This window comes from Onychostoma macrolepis, chromosome 17, assembly GCF_012432095.1.
Source record: "Onychostoma macrolepis isolate SWU-2019 chromosome 17, ASM1243209v1, whole genome shotgun sequence".
Lineage (NCBI taxonomy): Eukaryota > Metazoa > Chordata > Actinopteri > Cypriniformes > Cyprinidae > Onychostoma > Onychostoma macrolepis.
The window spans coordinates 3,563,006-3,582,326 of NC_081171.1; the positions used below are offsets into that span (position 1 = coordinate 3,563,006).

Below are 19,321 nucleotides of genomic sequence, written 5' to 3' on the forward strand. Positions count from 1 at the left end.
CAATTTCCTTTTGGCCAAATTCAAAAGGCAGAGCTATATGTATCCCAAACAATAACGTACTGCAATGTAGTACTAAAGATGGCAAATGCTGATTAGAAATATACTTAACATTTATTTTTATTAAAGAAAATTGTTTAAAATAGCTCAGTCTGACTAAAAATTGACTATTTTACCCAATGTTTGGGAGAGCTATTTATATTTAAAGTTTGTTGACGCTGTAAATTATTGGAGTACATTTTTCAAGAAAATAATATTTAAATCTTTCTACTTCAAAATTTCATGTTTAATTCAATGTGTTACTGCCATTTTTTGGGAAATTTCTCAGTGAAAATTGCTCCTAAACCACATTTTTTAAGCACTTTAAAAAAAAATTTTATGTGCACCATTTTAAACATTTTTCAGAAGTGCAGTTATTTCTTTAGGGGTAAAATTCTTTACAGTAAAAATAATAAAAAATTAAGTATTTTACTTTAAAGTAAAAAAAAGATTTAAATAAAATACTTGGTGCACTTTTAATAATCCCACAGTTTTCACATGGCAAAATAATCAGAGTAGCACCAAAAAACAAAGTGCATGCTTAGATAGCAAGAAACAAATGCTTCACTATAAGCACCAATCAGCAAGGAGGACGACTTTGACAGGCGGCTGGATGCACCAATAGCAGAGAGAGACTGTTACAGTAGAGGATGTGATTTGGCTTTGTTTCACGCTGCGGGCGGCAGCGAGCCCTGTGTGCTGAGGCAATTATCATCCTCTTCTCAAATGATCGCAAAGTCCTCCTGGTGAGACTCTGCCAAGGTTACTTGTGTAAATACACTCAGGTATATTCAGGCAAAGATAACTTCAAATGCCATTAGCTTAGCATCTTGTTGCACCTTAGAATAAAATAAACGTTAAAAAACTGACAATTAAGTCATTACACATAGGAAAAATATGTGGGCCAGGGTTCCTCGGAGAACCGCAGCCACATTTCTGCACCTCACAAGTTTATTACTTGGAATTTTGGATGACGAGACCAGACAAACAGATGAGAGTAGTAACTGTATGCACACTATGCAGTCTAAATGCTCAAAAGGAGGTTGAAATAATGGAGAGGACCAGTCATACAACGCCACCTTGTCGAGGGTTTTCTGTGCTTATGTCTGATGAGATAAAACATGCGCTATGTTCACACCGCAGCTGAATCTGATGTGTTTTCCACTCAACCAATCGATCTCGACGTGCGTCATAATTGCACATTTTCACACTTGGTCAGTGGAATGATGCTAAACCTGGTAAATTCTAATAAACGTATCATTTCTAGTAATGCAATAAATTATAAACAATAATATTAAGTTAGAACAATAAATAATACATATCATTTAAGGAGCTGAATTTTGGCTCGCGGTGTGAACAAAGCCGGGAAACAAAAACATCCCAATAATTGAGGAAAAATCAATCAATTCAATGTGCTATTCTCTGAACAAAACTGCTCCTTCAAAACCGCCCAAGAGCTGTGTGCTTTTATTATTTAATTCTTAATATAAATTCCCACTAAACAGATCTAACCTGATTCTCAGTGCAATATTAACCATACTTATTGTGCAAAGGATTTAATGGATTTGAACTGTGCTATACAGAGTCAATGAGGTATTTCTTTAATAACCAAAGAATGCAATAATCAAGACACTTTAACAAACTAAATACAGATTTTAAGGCAAACAGACAATGAATGCCACTTGGATTTTTGTCAGAGGTCAGTGTAAAGGGGCGCATACAGCGATTAATTCACTAGAGGTCATATCCCTCTACTGTAGTTTGCTCGTAGAGCTCTTACCGAAAAGTAGTGACTTCTGATTGCATCATCAATGCAAATCACAAGTGGAAAATCTAGGTTATAGCAGGCGCTTTTTGTCTATAAACCAACCACCACTTGAACATATCGATCAACGCAAATATCAGATCAGCTAGTACAGATTAATAAAAGCTGTTAAAAGAAACGCACAAGGCGGTGTTGATGTGGTCAACCAATCTCCATTTTTCCAATGTAATGGTTTCCGCAGGCTGTAAACACCATGACGCATACATATCCCTTCTAAACGGATATTGTAAAAAAGAGACCGTATATACATACAAAATATATACACATCTTCTGGAGGCTTTTCACGTCAAAGAAAAATGTGCAATGCTCGATGCTTACACTCTTTTACACACAAGTACGGAAACCAAAATGGCATGCATTTCGCGAAACGTGGCAGACGTCACAGGGACGACTCGTACTGCAGGAGCTCGTACAGCAGCGGTCCGTCCCTGTACCTGATCCCGACGGCGGCGGGCGTGATGAACTGCAGGATGTTTATCGTCCTTCGCAAGCGCCTGTCCACAAAGTGCGCGTCCCAGGCCGGGTAGCGTTTCCTGGGCATGTCGATCTTGATCAGAGGACCCTCCGGCCGGTAGCGGCCCAAGGGAGTGGTGGGCTCAGGCGAGCGCACCTGAAACACGGGCAGGCAGGTGTCCGCCGAGGCGTCGTCCTGCTGGCCAAAGGCCCCCATGGAAGCCCGGGTGGGAGTGGGTTGGGACGCTCGCGGTCCAGGGGTGGGCGCCATGGGCTCAGCCTCCGGGGGTAACGGGAGTCCCCAGAGAAGCTCGGCACAACAGGAGCTGGCTAGCACCCTTATTTTAGGTCCCATCGGATGAAGGAACCCGTAGTAGATGCCCATGAAAACCACCCCTGAGGCGAAGGTCAGGTAAACCCCGCAGAGCACCAGCACTGCATAGGAGTCGGTGGTGACCGGGTCTCGGTAGGCGTACCACAGGCAAGTTAGCACCGTATTCTCGGCAAGCACCACGAAGTAGTAGATCACCATGCGGTATCGGGTTCGGCCCTCCTTCACGTTGAACCAGCAGAAGATGTAGACGATGCCCACCACCATGTTGAAGAGCACCTCTTCCCATTTGGACATGCAAAAATCCGTGCCGCCGTGCACGATCCAGAACGCCATGGCGCACCAATGCACGACCACAAAGATGCCGAAGTAGATGTGGAAGATGGAAGCGAAGAGGGCGAAGGAGAGCACCCGTGAGGATATGGTGAAAAGCCTCCAGAAGATGTGGATCAGCGCGCCTCTGTAGCTCATGCTCTTTTTGTCGTCTCTGGAGTCGCGCAGGAGCTTGTGGTACGAAGCCAGGACCCAGGCCAGAGAGAGAAGGGAGGCAACGGAGGAGACACCTGTGAGGTATTCATGATGAGAGACAGTCTTCAGTATACTTATCAGAGGCCCTGTTTCCACCTGATATTAAGATATGTTTTCAGTGATCTGATCAGCCGAGACACATGACCGTTTGCACCTGGTTTTACCATGCATTTTAAATGTTTATCCTGTTACCATTTGTGTTCGAATTTCGTCTAGACCTCCCCTCTTGTTTCGTCACACTTTACATCACTTTCACGGAAGCGCTGAATGTGGCACACAAATACAATAGAATGAAGGCACAGACTTTAGTCAGGTTAGACAACATATTAAATTAAACGCGGATAAAAAAAAAACCCAGGCTGTGAGGAAGGAGTCGGCGATATGACCAAAATCTTGTATAACGATTCATTTTACGATATATATAATCACAATATAGTTATTTTTGCTTTAAATAAGGTCTTTATGATACCATAGAAATGTCATAATTCCTGTCACCAGTATCAGTATCACAAAAAAATACTAGCCTAAATTTAAAAAAACAATTCAAGCTCACTGAAGACAAGTAAACAACAGTAGAATAAATAAATAAGAAATGCTAAATACAATGTATAAAATGATCAAATGTATAAAAACACTGCATATTCTTCACTGTGCACATTAAATATATATTTCTTCTTACTAAAGTTACAAGATTTAGTCAAGAGCAGTGATAGATTTTCTCTCTTTTGTTGTTTGATTAACATAAATGACAGAGAGCAGGAATTTTAGACTGCTGTCACTTTAAGAGCTGCCGGATCCAATATACCGTTACACCTGTTATCTTCCTCTGCTGTTTGCTTTCACCTAAGACCTAAATTACTGTGTTTCAAGGCCTATAAAGCGGAAAAAATAACTCTGTTCAATACTTCGCTGCTGATTGCGTTTCAACAACTTAAAATCACTTGCTTTTAAACCACAACGCTAAAAAATGCATACAAACTATGTTTGTGACCATGAATAACACCAATAAAAGAAATCTCTTTATATAAACAAACTAAGGCTTTATCTGTGCTTATCTCTTTCCATTTAAAATTAGAGGCAACCACTGTAATTTAATCACAATCCAAAAAAAGATGCTGCATACATGCAGCACGAGCAGTTTTTAATCAAAAATAGACTTACCGCTATAAACAAAGCAGCACTGCACTTATAAATACTACTTTAATATGCATTACACTGCGTTCCAAATTATTATGCAAGTGATATATCAATAGGATTTTGATACAATAAAGAGTCAGATTTTTGTTTTTCACATCTTTTTAGTTAACTGGTATCAATCTCAGACAGGTTTGTTCAATAGTTTGCCAGTTCTTCTTAGGTGAATGGAAACCCTACTTAAAGAGGTTGTTCCACATTATTAAGCAAGTCACAGTTCTCATGAAATATGGTGAGGAAGAAAGATCTTTCTGAAGATGAAAAGTATGAAACAATGCAATGTCTTGCAAAAGGCATCAAAACAAACAATATTTCGCGAAAAGCAAATAGAAATTATTGAACTGTCAAAAGATTTGTGAGTGACTCAGAGCACAGAACTTAGAGCTTGGTCAGATAAAGATTTATTAAGGAAAGTTTCTGTCAAACAAATGAACTGTATTGTAACACCAGCTGAAAAAAAGCCTCTGCTGAGCAGCAAACAGGTGTTTGAAGCTACTGGAGTCTCAAGATCCTCTTCATGCAGACTGCAGTTGTGTGTAAAGCTGTGTTTCAGTCATTGCTAACCAAACCTCACAAAGAGAAACCTGCACGGTGGCTGTAGAAACACATGAGTACTTGTTTTTAAATAGTTTTATTCACTTACGAATGCTGCAGTACAATGGATAGTCCAGATAAATGGATTTCTGATAGTTGATGAATGGCCATCCTATTCCAATGAGACCGCAACATCAGCAAGGAGGCGGTGGGTGATGATTTGGGTTGGAATATTGGGAAGTGAGATGTAAGGTCATTTTAGGGCGTAGAAATGACTTCTGCAAGATATGTGGAGTTCATAACTGACCATATTCTGCTGTGGTATAAATTGAAGAATAGTGCTCTCGGAAATAACAGGATTTTTATATATAACACACTATCCCACGCTGCATAAATACCATGGTGCTAAACAGTTTGAAAATGTGTTTCTACAGCCACCGTGCAGGTTTCTCTTTGTGAGGTTTGGTTAGCAGTGACTGAAACACAGCTTTACACACAACTGCAGTCTGCATGAAGAGGATCTTGAGACTCCAGTAGCTTCAAACACCTGTTTGCTGCTCAGCAGAGGCTTTTTTTCAGCTGGTGTTACAATACAGTTCATTTGTTTGACAGAAACTTTCCTTAATAAATCTTTATCTGACCAAGCTCTAAGTTCTGTGCTCTGAGTCACTCACAAATCTTTTGACAGTTCAATAATTTCTATTTGCTTTTTGCGAAATATTGTTTGTTTTGATGCCTTTTGCAAGACATTGCATTGTTTCATACTTTTCATCTTCAGAAAGATCTTTCTTCCTCACCATATTTCATGAGAACTGTGACTTGCTTAATAATGTGGAACAACCTCTTTAAGTAGGGTTTCCATTCACCTAAGAAGAACTGGCAAACTATTGAACAAACCTGTCTGAGATTTAGTTAACTAAAAAGATGTGAAAAACCACACAAACAAAAATCTGACTCTTTATTGTACCGAAATCCTACTGATATATCACTTGCATAATAATTTGGAACGCAGTGTATATTGAGGCGAGATGAAAAGAAAACACCATCTAAACTTTTCTGAAGACAGTAAATTCCCCTCAGAGATACACACATGTAAACTCCTACCTCCAATTGTATCGCGATTCGTTAAACATCTCAACCCAATTTGAATTGTCGAATATTTGTATCGATTTTCAACTGGCTCAGTGTGCATCGTTACATCCCTAGTGAGGGATAGACTTACAGTATTTACAATGGCACGCACTGTAAAAGGTGCTAGAATGCATCATTTGCACCAGCTCACAACTTCCGGTAAAAGTTGTTAAATGTTGTTGTTCATTCCTGATTACAGAATGATGGAAGCAGAAGTACAAAAATGCCAAGTCTTTTCTGGGTTCAGGACTCGATCCTGGCCTACAGCACTCGACAGACAACCAGCCGATGTAGCTAGCATTTATCATGCATTCTGAAAGTTTACAATTGCAAGCGCTAAGCTTTAGTCGACTGAACTAACTCCACTAACGTACGGTTCACACTCACATTGCAGCCACTCGGCCCGGTTCTTCTGGATCATTATACAGAGTTGTAGCACCAGTTGGGGGGCACTCTCTAGAAACGTCTCCAGCAGCCGGAGCATGTTGACATCAGCATACTCGTACATCATCGCCCAGTAGAAGCGCCGCCTGTGTTCCTTCTGCCGTCGACTCTGGATGCCCAGGTACATCGTGCGGATATACCTGTTCAGAAGATCAAAACATTACTACAACACACTTTGTCTGAAATTACCAGAAGCTACAAAAACCCAACACCATTAACTGCTCCGTGAATTCATATCTCACCGTGTTCCAATGACCCTTTTCAATGAGACGCATATCTAATAAACAAACAACAATCAGTTTTTTTTGCATATGAAAAATATATGCAGTGGTCTTTTTTAGTTTCGTTTTGAGAAACACAGCGTAATGCACAAAACAATCTGGAATCTATAAATAGCAGAATTTGCTCACAATTTTAAACATTCCCAAATGTTCTGCTGTCACAATGCCGTAATTCCCACACACATAATTATTCATATGTACGAATAATAAAAAACGTAAATAATACACTTGCAATTATATTTGCAGAAAACACATACTTTGTGCTCAAAATGAGCCTAAAATGTAAAATAATCAGCCTAATTTTAGAGACAGTAAAGATCCATTTCCAAAAGCATAAACAAAATAACATTTGAAAAGTTGTAATTAAAATAGTCACAATGTGAAAACGAAAATACTGCATGCAATTAGAAAATTGAAAATATTTGTTAAATACTGTTTTATTTATCTCATGTACAATTTATTTTGTAATGTATTTTTGTAAAGTCATAATTATGTTATAATACTGTTTTGACCTGTTTGCTATTTACTACTTTTTTTTATATTTACTATTTTATTTTATTTCGATTTTTGGTGAATTGCATTAAAACCAGTTTGGGACAGTTAGACCTGCAAACATCATAATTATTATTAATAATATCAGTATATGACAAAACAATTAAAAAAAACAAAACATGCACAAATATATTGTCCCCATTTTTAATTAATAGAGAATAACAAGTGCGATTTCCATGATATTTTGACCACTGAACTAGGAAATCTCTGGTCTTTCAGAAATCTAGTCACCTTAATGTACATTTGCAGGTTAGCATTTAATGCAGGTTAAGGTACAATAAATCTACATTATATGTGGTGCTGCATCCAAGAACTTGCAATTTAGCATCTATTTGTCCAACTGCTCACTTGGCATCACCATCTGACTTCCCATCAATGCATTTTACCAGAGATGGACACAGTTACAAAGCACCTCAAAAATATTTGGAAAATCAATCAATCAATCAATCAATCAATCAATCAATCAATAAATGAATGAATAAATAAATAAATAATTTATGTAACCATTTCTTTAGAAGAGATGTGCGATAAATTGTATCGTTCGCATGTGCCCATGATTTTTACAGGATGCTTGAGGCACAGCGACTCCGGACATGAGTGTGAATTATTTATGTCTATAAAATGAGCTGGAGCACATGGCAGCAGGAGTTTGATCCTGAAGTACCCAAATACAACACACTCATTTTAGAACAAATATTTAGGGCAGTATTCACGTTGTGAAAATATACAGGTGACAAGAAGGCATTTTTTTCAATTATATTTTGAATTTGTTTTGTTGTATTTTTGCATTTCGTTTTTTTTTTTTTATTATGTCTATATTTTTTTTTTTTACATTTTTATTTCAACAAACTAAATGAAAGAAATGTTGCTTTGACAATTAGCTGAAATAAGGATACATTTTTATATTTTATTTCAGTTAACATTTATTTCATTTCAAATAAGGAATATTTTTTGTGGTTTTATTTTATATAATAACCCTGCACTGCTCACACAGTACTCTAGTCTGGAGTGTAAATCTGTGAAAACAGGCAAACGGAGTGAGATATCACAGTATATCGCATATGCATCTCAGTGATTTCACAGTTTACATATTAACACTGCATTTATTTACAGTCACTGTGGGACGTTTCTGCACTATAATGATTAATGGCCAATACTGACTGTATGCAAACAAACAGACAACCTCTTTGTGTTGATATACAGCCAGTGGATACTGCACTGCCTGAACTGGGATATTAAAGCCTCTGCCATCCAGCAGGCTTCAGGCATGAGTCTGACGCCAGACAGAAAGAGTTCTCTCTCAAATCTCTCTAATAGTACCACAGGAAGTCACTCAGTGAACGGCCTTTATTTGCTTTATGTTTCCAGCTGAATGAGTCACCGTACGCAGCTGTGCCACTGATATCGACCCGGATGGGATGGGAATGGGGGCAGGTTACAGTAATGTTGGGTTTTATGTCATCCAAGCTGTTTCCTGTGTTAATCAATACCGCCTTAAAAGCATGGAGTGCATGTACTAAAATCACTCTGTATGAAAGCTGATCAATTTAGCCACAAATTCATAGGATGTACCGTGACATACAGTTAACTGTTTTAGTAGCAGCATTTTTAAAAGCAGTCTCTTATGCACACCAAGACCGCATTTATTTGATAAAAAATACAGTAATTATTGAAATATTTTACAGATTCAAATAACTGCTTTCTATCTGAATATATTGTAAAATGTAATTTATTCCTGTGATGCAAAGCTGAATTTTCAGCATCATTACACCAGTCTTCAGTGTCACATGAACCTTCAGAAATCATTCTAATATGCTGATTTGATTTGCTGCTCAATAAATATTTCTTCTTAACATTTTTGAGGATTTTTGAACAGTTTTTATATGAAGTAGAAATATTTGCATTTTTTCTAACATTATAAATGAATTTGCTGTCACTTTTGATTAATTTAATACATCCTTGCTGAATAAAAGTATGGAGACAGTGATCTTTGAGTATTTTTTATTTTTTTTTTAAATGCAGAATAAAAGCATTAATTTCTTTCAGAAAAAAATAATAAAAATTTAGATTAAGAACGTAAGATGAAGTCATTATAATAAAGAAACACTAATAAAACAGAAAGGAGATAATACAGATGTCTCCCCAGTCTCCATCATACAGGCAGCAAAACTATGAATGAAAATAAACACGCCGACACATAAGATCCATATAAAGCAATGATCTTTTCCAGAGTCTAAATACATACAAACAGAATTATTTTGCTTTCTATCTAGAAGTGTGACGCCTGTGAAATCCTGGGGTTTTCCCGCTAAATCCTTCCTGGGAAATACTATGAAAAAAGGATTTCCACTGTTTCATATCATCCAACAAACATATGGAGAGAGACAATGGCAAAATGACTGGGAACATTATGCATGCGTGTGATACGCCAAATTTCTTCTCTTTCCGTCTCACTTTCCAGCACTTCCAGAGCGCAAAGTACATTTTTAAAGTAAAACAAGTTGTTAGAGGTGGTGAAATGTGAAAGATGTTTTTGCATTAATAAGACAAAAACGTATGTTAAAAACAGGGGGAAATAAAGAGACTGAGAGGTAGACTTACACTCATCTCCCTCTGTTCCAGAAGCCTCTTTCTTTCTTTCTGTCTTTCACTCTTTCTGTCTGTGAGCGAGTAAACCTCCCTGTCCCAAACCAAACTGCTTCTGTCTAGATCATCAGTCCATCAGGGAAACTAAAGCAAAACAAACAAACATAATGGAGTCATGAAATGAGAATGGGGTGAGGGAGAACACACAACAACCAAACTGCAACAAAATTATGGGATCGAGCAGACAAATGAAAATGGGTAAAATGACTCCAAACAAGGCATAAATCAGAAACTTGTAAAGCAGAGGGATGGGCGTGCTATTTAGAAAGAGAACAGAATTCTGAACCTGAATACTGTTCCTTTTCGATAACTAAAGAAATTTAAGGTAAATATATATATGCATACACATGCATATAATTAACGAAAACAAAATATGAAGCTTGATAAGATGATAAAATGGCTATAGTATGCAAACCCGTTTCCACCAAAAGAAAAAAAAAAAAAAGGCAACTGAGGCTTTTTCACTCACATTTTTTCACGTATATCACGCAAATCTGTGTTTATATCTCGCAATTTAAGTCAGAATTGCAAGACATAAACAGAATTTCATTATATAAACTCTTTACATCCCGCAATTGTTGTTTTGTTTTTTTTTGCCAAAGAATAAAAATCTAAAAAGACTTTCTGCAACTTTTTATCTAATAATTCTTTTTTTTCTTTCTTTTTTTTGCAATTCTGAGAGAAAAAGTCTGAATTGAAAAATAAAAACCTCACAAAAGTAAATACATATCATGAGCAGGATCAGAAATGATTACGGGACAGATTATCAATTAATAAAGGCTCATTTTCATGCACAATAGTATGTTATGACCTCAAAACACTTTAACCATAGTACATGATTTGTAAACATTTTGAAGTTTGCATCACATAACCAGCTCCGTATGTATGGCTTTTCTGAAGTAAGCTTGCTTGTAAGCTCACCTGGTACAACATTGCACTTGCAATGTAAAGCACTTGGGTACAAGTCCCATGAAACACCAGTTTACGATAAAAGAGCTAAAAAAAAATTGTTAAGCAAACTAAAATGGCATAGTTGCTTCAGTAAATGCATGTTTATCTCATGTTTGTTTTTGTTAACTCTATCGGTGAACTTTAGAGTAATGTTTAGTGTTGTGTGTTATATTTTCATCAACAACCAATGTAATAAAACACTGCCAGATTCACGTTCATCATGTTTCGGATAAAACTAAACACGCTTTTAGCATCATTCATTCACTGGACATTTCACTTTAAAAGCGTCGTGCAACGTGCAAAAAGCATAAAATAAATCTGCAGAAATGACACCACAAGCATGTTTTTCTAATGAACCTGGGTTGGAAAAATACCCCATAAATTCAAAACGAACTCTATTCTAGTTACACAAAAATTACAAAAAATGACAGTCTGTCATTAATCACAAAACAACTCCCTTCAGGGTGATATGAGATTTATTACCACAACTGTATATTATCCCTCACACATTTATCAACAACACAATATGAAATCATACCACATGATAATATGACCATAAAAAAGAGCTAAAGCAAACACTGTGAGGATGGTCAGAAATCATGGGTACTTGGTTGAAGCTAAAATGCCACTGAAAGTAACAAAACTGCCCTGGATATGTAAAATACACACAGAAAAATGCTCCAGCAAGTGTATTATTTTTTAGGCCTACATATATTGCATAAAATATCAGCTAGAAAAACACTGAATAACACTCTAAAAAAAAAAAAACAATGTGACAACTTCAAAACCGCAAATACATTCAAATGCATGGTGACAGATTTCAGCAGAGACCTGCATAATTCAACACAAGGATCTGCAAATGATTTCAAATGTATTCCAGCAGAGCGTTTATTCTGTTATGATATGTTATGCATTATTTAAAGATAATTTTGTTGTTTGATATTTATTTAATTTGTCTCTTAGTTCTGAAACTGTATGTCACGGTAAAAATAAGGAAAAAATGTGAAAAGTTATGAATAAAATTTCAATGATGTAAACCGGCATACACCAGAGAGTTTTCCACATACAGAGACACAAGTGTTTCTAAATGTCAGGAAATAATGCAACCTTCATGCTCCTTTTTCCAAAGCTTACAGTTTGACTCTGCACATTAAATCTTGATGCATGCAAAACATTATATTAACACTGAAAATATTACACCTGGATCCTATTTTGAACCTAGAGCATATTCCTTTAAAAGAAATATTTGCTGAAAATATACTCACCCTCAGGACATCCAAGATGAAGATGAGTTTGTAGAATTCCATCACTTGCTCACCAATGGATCCTCTGCAGTGAATGGGTGCCGTCAGAATGAGAGTCCAAACATCTGATAAAAACATCACAATAATCCACAAGTAATCCACACTTCACTACACAAGATGTTAATTGATGGACTGGAGTGGTGTGGATTATTGTGATGTTTTTATCAGCTGTTTGGACTCTCATTCTGACGGCACCCATTCACTGCAGAGGATCCATTGGTGAGCAAGTGATGGAATGCTACATTTCTTCAAATCTGATGAAGAAACAAAACTATCTACATCTTAGATGGCCTGAGGGTGAGCACATTTTCATTTTTAGGTGAACTATTCCTTTTAGATTTGCATGTCTAATTGTCTGGATTTTTGTGAAACAGGAAAATTCACACTTGCTCTTTCATTTGACCCCTAGATGAAGTATTCAGGTGCTATTTCAAGCGTGTGCATCATGACTAAGAGAAAGAACCTGCTGAGACACTGTAAACTCTTTCTCTTTTGGAGAGCTGTTACTGAAACTCCCGCAGGGAGGATAGATTCAGTTCACAGGCTTTATGCTTTTACCCTGAAAATTTCACAGATTGTGCCTGCAATCAATAATTGAACACAGCTTTAACACTGAGGTTTGTGTGCAACTCAGGTTCAGAATATTTTATAAGAACAGACTGTTGAGCAGTTAGCAATACAATCTGAGGAAACAGACTTTTAGACAGTTTTTTCAGCTACGGAGACATGTTTCTGAGCACTTATTAAAGGGGCACGATCGTGAAAACATCTAAAGATCAGGCAAATTTTGATGCACTATGAAAACATACTGTAGTTTTTAGATCACAATAAAAATGTCTCTCTGAATTTCTGCCACTTTCAGAAATCAGACTGAATATTCTGGTCTTTACAGAAGCAAAAAAAGCCTTTGCACACAAAAACATCAAATTATTATTAAAATAAATCAATCAAATGCATGATATGAACTCTTCAAAAAGAGCAAACAGTCTCATTATAACAGTAGATTCTGTCTAGCTAATGTCAACCCCTGAAAGTTATTTGCGATCTAGCAAATCTCAGTTTCAATTTTCTGTATTCAGTTCTGTATGATATTTTTAGTCCCAGCTGCAGAATGTGTTAAACAATCGTAATCCTTAGGAACCCTCATACATGCAAAGGCTGAAACTATAGCTGCAATCTTCTTTTAAAGTCCAGTGAATCGAATTCCCCAATTCAAAGAAACGATAGTTAAGGCTCACAGTTATCTGAAAGGTTAAATGGATGACGGAGGATTATGTGGCTAAGTAGAAGTATGAGCTACTCAGGTTTAGAAGCCAAACACATTATTAAATCAGAAATATCCCTGTGCATATTGACCGTTTCAAAGTGAATTCATTTCTGCATTCATACCAGATTTATTATAGTGTCATACTGTAGTTTGTTTTAATATTTTGACACAAAGAGTCTAGTTTTCATTTTAATTTTAGTAAATATTTTAGCCATTTAGTTGTTTTTGTTATTTAAAAAATTAAATAGTTTTTTAAAAATAAATCTAAATAGTGTTTTTTTTAATCAAATTAAACTAAATAAAATGAGAAATGCCTTGGCAACAAGTTTTTTTTTTTTCAGGTAATGAATTAGGTTCTTTCAAGTGACAATTTTTTATGGTTTTGGTTCTAGTTTTAGTCAACTATAATGACCCTAATGAATAATGACAGATAACAGAATAAAATAAATAACTGATTCAAATAAAAAAGATCAGTATTTTGATAACTTTCCAGAGAAATTAAATAAATGTTAAATGAAATAACTGAAATAAAAATAAAAAATATTTTATTTCAGCTAGTTGCCAAAGAAAAATGTATTTATTTTTTTAATTGAAGTACACAGTAAAATTAAAAACACAGAGAAATGCAAATTAATAAACTACAGACATAAAAAAAGAAGAAAAAAAAGGAAATACCCACACACACACACACAAAATTACTTAACAATTACTAAAATAAAAGTGGAAAATATCTAATAAAACCAAAGATTTATTTAAAAAAGATATTATTAAAAACTATAATAGCATATCAATAAATAACTATAAGTGAATATTAAACTAATATTCTGCATATTTTGGAGGGAAAAAAAGTATTAATCTTTGTTCTTCATCGTTTCTTAGTCTAGCTTTCTAATAAACCTGGCATTATGCACTATGAAAATATTGTTTGGCTCTGTGAAGGGTTACTTTAATGGTTAGAGAGTCGGACTTGTAACCTGAAGGTTGCGGGTTCGAGTCTCAGGTCCGGCTTGTAGGTGGGGGGGAGTGAATAACCAGCGCTCTCTTCCACCTTCAATACCTTGACTGAGGGGAGACCCCTGAGCAAGGCACCGAACCCCCAACTGCTCCCCGGGCGCCGCAGCATTGGCTGCCCACTGCTCCAGGTGTGTGTTCACGGTGTGTGTGTGCACTTGGATGGGTTAAATGCAGAGCACAAATTCTGAGAATGGGTCACCATACTTGGCCACATGTCACTTCACTTATGTTTCTATTCTAAATTGCTTTGAATAAATGCAGAACTGGAAACTGGAACAGGACAAAGATTCAAAGAGTTTTAATTTCCACACATCAACTATAAGTCTCAGGCTATGAGCAACTGGCACTAGAGACCTTCTGTTGTATTTCTCATGTCATTCTAGAGACAGAGCGCGTTCGAAATACATAAACAATGTACAAGTGCTGAACATTAAACAAGGTAAAGGTTGCATGAGTGGGTGGACAAGAAAACATGAAAGCAGCAGCTTGTGAGAGGGATCCGTGTAGCAGTGAAGTGTGTCTCGTCCCAGGAGCCACTCGTGCTGCGGTTAAGTGGAGGCAGTAAAAGGCCAGTAACGGGCCGGTGAAAGGTGTGAGCTCTGGGGCTCGAGGTGAGCGGAAGTGCACTGAACAGATACAGAACAGAATTCAGGTCAGTGTGTCAATGCCAGCTGCTGGACTACAGATCACTCCTGCGTAACAGGACAGCATGGACCCCGGAGCTCACCCGCTTCATTAGGATGCTGCCCAGAGGGTTAATAACAGATGCAAGAATGCTAATTAGATTCTTGTGTTTCCTTGCAAGGAATAACAGTAGGTGGTTTCTTAGTGGTCCCTTCTTCAGTGCAAGTCTAGGGGATTTCATTCATTTTGATTTTAACACCAAATTATTTCAGGAACTATTCATGTCAAAATTGCACACTGCAAAAAATGATTTGTATTTTTGTCTTTCCAGTACAAACTTTTTAATTTACTTGAGAAGCAAGATGACTTGTTTTTTTTTAAACATTTATCAAAATGAAGTGATTTTTTTTTCTTAAAATATCTGCCAATAAGGTAATAAAATACTTGCTTTTTCTTTGAATTACGTTTATTTTTCTGATGCCAAATTCCTCTTTTTAAGCATAAACTCACTTTTTTAGAAAACAAGACTTGATGTCTTAAATTATTTTATATTTATATCTTATATACAAGTAAATGCATTTAAGATTGTTTAGATATTTGTACAGGAAAAGCAAATTAAATTATGGGTTTTTTTCAGTTCAATATTGAGGGTTAAGTGTTTGTTCAATTCACTAACTTCAAATATACTGTAAAAATGTATACTTTTTTTTAATTTGTAAATACAGATTCCTGAAGTACATTTTGCAAGAAAATACTATTTCAGTCTTTCTACCTAAAACAAAAAAAAAAAAAAAAATGTTATTTGGCATTTCTTTGCAATTCTTAGTGCAAAACAAACAACACAAATTAAATCCTCTATGAAAACACTCAAATGTATTATTATTATTATTATTATTATTAAACCAGGAAGGAAAAAAAGCCCTTTTTGAGTTCTTTTTTAAATCTCTTTTACAGAAGTGTCCAGGCCAAGATATGCAGCCAAAAATAACGTGTGCACAAAATCAAATACAATTAAGACCAACATGAAATATAAAAAAAATTAAATAGTAGACAGAGACCAGAGACAAACTAATAAGAACAATCATTTCTTTGTTGATTAATTCTAGTCATATGTTAACATTAGGGTCCAAAAGTCCTCTTGGTAACATTCAGAACATCATTTTCTCAATCCTGTAAGCTCAAATGTCACAGAATAACAACTGGACAAGATCTGCATGTGTAATGTAAATGCTTGGAAGGGCTGAATGGATTGTCTCGCTGTGAGAGCTCAGAGTCAAGCTGGGGTCTTACACTCTGAACACCGCAATCAGCCCTCATCAGTGTTAGATCTCTGCCAAGGGAAGCATATGTGCATCCAGAGAGTGTGAGCGCCGCCGACGGGGAACAAATTCTCTGCCTGCGCCCGCCAGCTTCTGGTCACCCCTGAGCCCCGACAGATGATCTTAACCGGCGTGACAGTCAACTAATTGTCTTACTCAGGCCTGCAGACACTGACTACATCTCCTGTCGCCCGGCTGATGAAGCCAAACATCAACAACAAGCTATTCTTACATATCACTGGACACTCTCAGGATACAGGTTACGCCGCTGTGTGAAGCTAATCACAGGCGATTATACATACTGAACAGAACAGAGCACAAAAATTATGATTTATTACTTGGAAATGCTGTAATCTGATAAGTGGATTGACTGAAAAATCATGCAGCCTAGAATCCTTCTCTAATCTAATCATTTCTATGAAAATGCTATTTAAAATGAATGTTCCACTTTATATGACCGGTTCAAGTTATTCTGTACCTTTTCACCAACAGACTAAACTATGGCAGTAAATAAAGCAAAAGGAAATTAGATGAATTGCACAAAATCAGTCAACATGTTTACGCTGCATTCCAGATAAATGGGGAAGAATAGTATTATTAATACTTTCGCGACAATTACGCACATTTTACCCAGAGAATCCCCACAATGATTTAATTAGTATTATTTTAATGCAGAAAAAAAAAACAATTTATAACATTTAAAATTTTATACATTTTTCTACTATTATTATTATTATTACGACTATTATTATTTAAAACAAATTTACATCCTGACATTAATTTCATGTCAATTAAGTAAATTTACCACCCCAAAATCACAACAATATTACATTTTAGAATATATTACTAAAATTTTAAAATATTTAGACATAATGTTTTATTTTATTTATTTATTTTATATCTGTAATTAAAAATGATCATATTGGAGTAAGAAAAAATAAACATAAGTGAGTGAATAATAATAATGTGAATAATAGCAATTATTAAAATTTGGGAGCAAATGTATATAAAACATCAAAAGGCAAAACAAGTTTTTTTTATGCTATATTTTTTTTTTGTGAGATTTACTCACAGAAAAAAAAAAAAAAAAAGAAATTCTGTATTCACCCATTCATCCTCATGCTGTATCTTGATGACATGTTTGTGATTCTCCACTTGGTTAAAAGCATCTGAATGCTAATGCTGGTGATGCAAAGCTTTGTTTTATGCTTATTTGCTCATAATTTAGTCCTATTCAAGTCCACAGCATAACAGACCACATCGGACCAATGCAACCCCTCACCAGAACACACAATGCTTCTCAATCAACATGAAATATGACCTTAGAACGACTAAAATATTGACAACATCCTGAAGACAAGACTGAAAGTGCAAACAACATCCTACAAAATCAAGCCCAAGCTGGATGCAGCAATACCAACCCAACCAGACCGAGGTTTGTTTTGCTCTTGCAGAGGTCATTCAAGTAAATTAATTACAAGCTCTATCGATTTCACACTCTCCAGCCTGAAGTGAGCCCGTCATTCTGCTGAAATGAACTGTTTGGCATCGTTACACAGATGGTTAGAGGACACTGAACGAGCCGTAAAGCAAGAGAAAGAAAACAGAGTTTCAACTGAGCTAGACTGCTTGACTGGATGGATATATATAAGGCACTACATGTGACCCTGGACCACAAAACCAGTCATAAGAGTCAATGTTTTGAAATTATAAATAAGCTTTCCATTGATGCATGGTTTGTTAGTATCAGACAATATTTGGCCGAGATACAACTTTTTGAAAATCTGGAATCTGAGGGAGCAGAAAAATGTAAATATTGAGAAAATCACCTTTAAATTTGTCCAAATGAAGTTCTTAGCAATGCATATTACTAATCAAAAATTAAATTTAGGTAGGAAATTTACAAAATATCTTCATGGAACATGATCTTTAATTAACATCCTTATGATTTTTGGCATAAAAGAAAAATCGATCATTTTGACCCATATTTTTGGCTATTGCTACAAATATACCCGTGCTACTTATGACTGATTTTGTGCTCCAGGGTCACATATGATGCATGTGCATGATCTCTGGAGTCAAAACAAGCTCATCGTGTGCATCTGATCAGTGCATGTGACGTCCAGCCTCTTACCTCCACACTTGTCCCATCTGAAGGATGTGCACGCAAGCTTGCCAGATCCAAATGGAGATCACACAGCACCTGTCCCTGCCGTAGATGCGCGAGCTCAGATCCGCCGTGGCTTTTCTGCTGAGCCCCTCCACGGCCCCGAGCCCGCCGCCGGCGTAATCCTGGACGAACCACCTGAAGCTCAGGATCTGGACCAGCACCGACGGCACCAGCACGAAGAACAGCGTGAGCCCGAACCACAGATAGTCCCGTTTGGAGTAGTAGTCCAAGGCCAGCCACAAGTCCGTGCCGACGTCCCAGAAGAAGACGAGCAGCGCGAGGACGATCCAGAGGCAGTCCAGCCACAGGCGCTCCTCCGGCTGGTGCTGATGCTGATGCTGCGGCCGCCTGCCTCCCCCTCCTCCTTCTCCAGCAGCAGCAGCAGCAGCAGCCCTGTCTCCCAGCAGCGACTGCAGACACGCGCTCCTGCAGCCCCAGTAGCACGAGGACGTGTTGCAGCAGTGGCAGATGTGTATAGCCGTGCTGTCCAGCGGATCCTCGTCGCCGGCCGCCTCGTCCAGGTTGTGCAGCTGGGCGAAACCGGTAACGACCCCCACGCCATCGGATTTTGCTGCCATCTTGCTCTCTGGAACGCTTCATCCCCCCCTCCTTCCGCGCTCCGTGACGTCACTTCCGCGATACCTGTACTGGAGGGGGTGTGAGACGATGATACTACTTAAAATTGTTTGTGGGGTTCATGAATAATTTACCAGTTAA

General features: G+C 37.1%; 1 protein-coding gene across 1 annotated transcript; it reads right to left on the reverse strand.

Annotated features, from left to right (window-relative positions):
- Positions 1-510: 510 nt before the first annotated feature.
- Positions 511-19,321, reverse strand: xkr6a (XK, Kell blood group complex subunit-related family, member 6a). The gene is made up of 3 exons (XM_058750145.1): positions 18,569-19,321; positions 6,420-6,616; positions 511-3,208 (listed from the first exon to the last, which is right to left on the reverse strand). Exons 1-3 carry the CDS (start codon positions 19,180-19,182, stop codon positions 2,241-2,243), a joined length of 1,779 nt encoding a protein of 592 aa, XP_058606128.1. The 5' UTR covers positions 19,183-19,321; the 3' UTR covers positions 511-2,240.

What these genes read in the sequence shown, in the direction of transcription:
- xkr6a (XM_058750145.1), bottom strand. Translation starts at nt 19,182, where the DNA reads ATGGCAGCAAAATCCGATGGCGTGGGGGTCGTTACCGGTTTCGCCCAG. An exon ending in CAGATGGGACAAGTGTGGAG is followed by an intron (nt 6,617 to 18,568) that starts GTAAGAGGCTGG and finishes TCTTCTGAACAG; the next exon opens with GTATATCCGCACGATGTACC. An exon ending in CCGGGCCGAGTGGCTGCAAT is followed by an intron (nt 3,209 to 6,419) that starts GTGAGTGTGAAC and finishes AATACCTCACAG; the next exon opens with GTGTCTCCTCCGTTGCCTCC.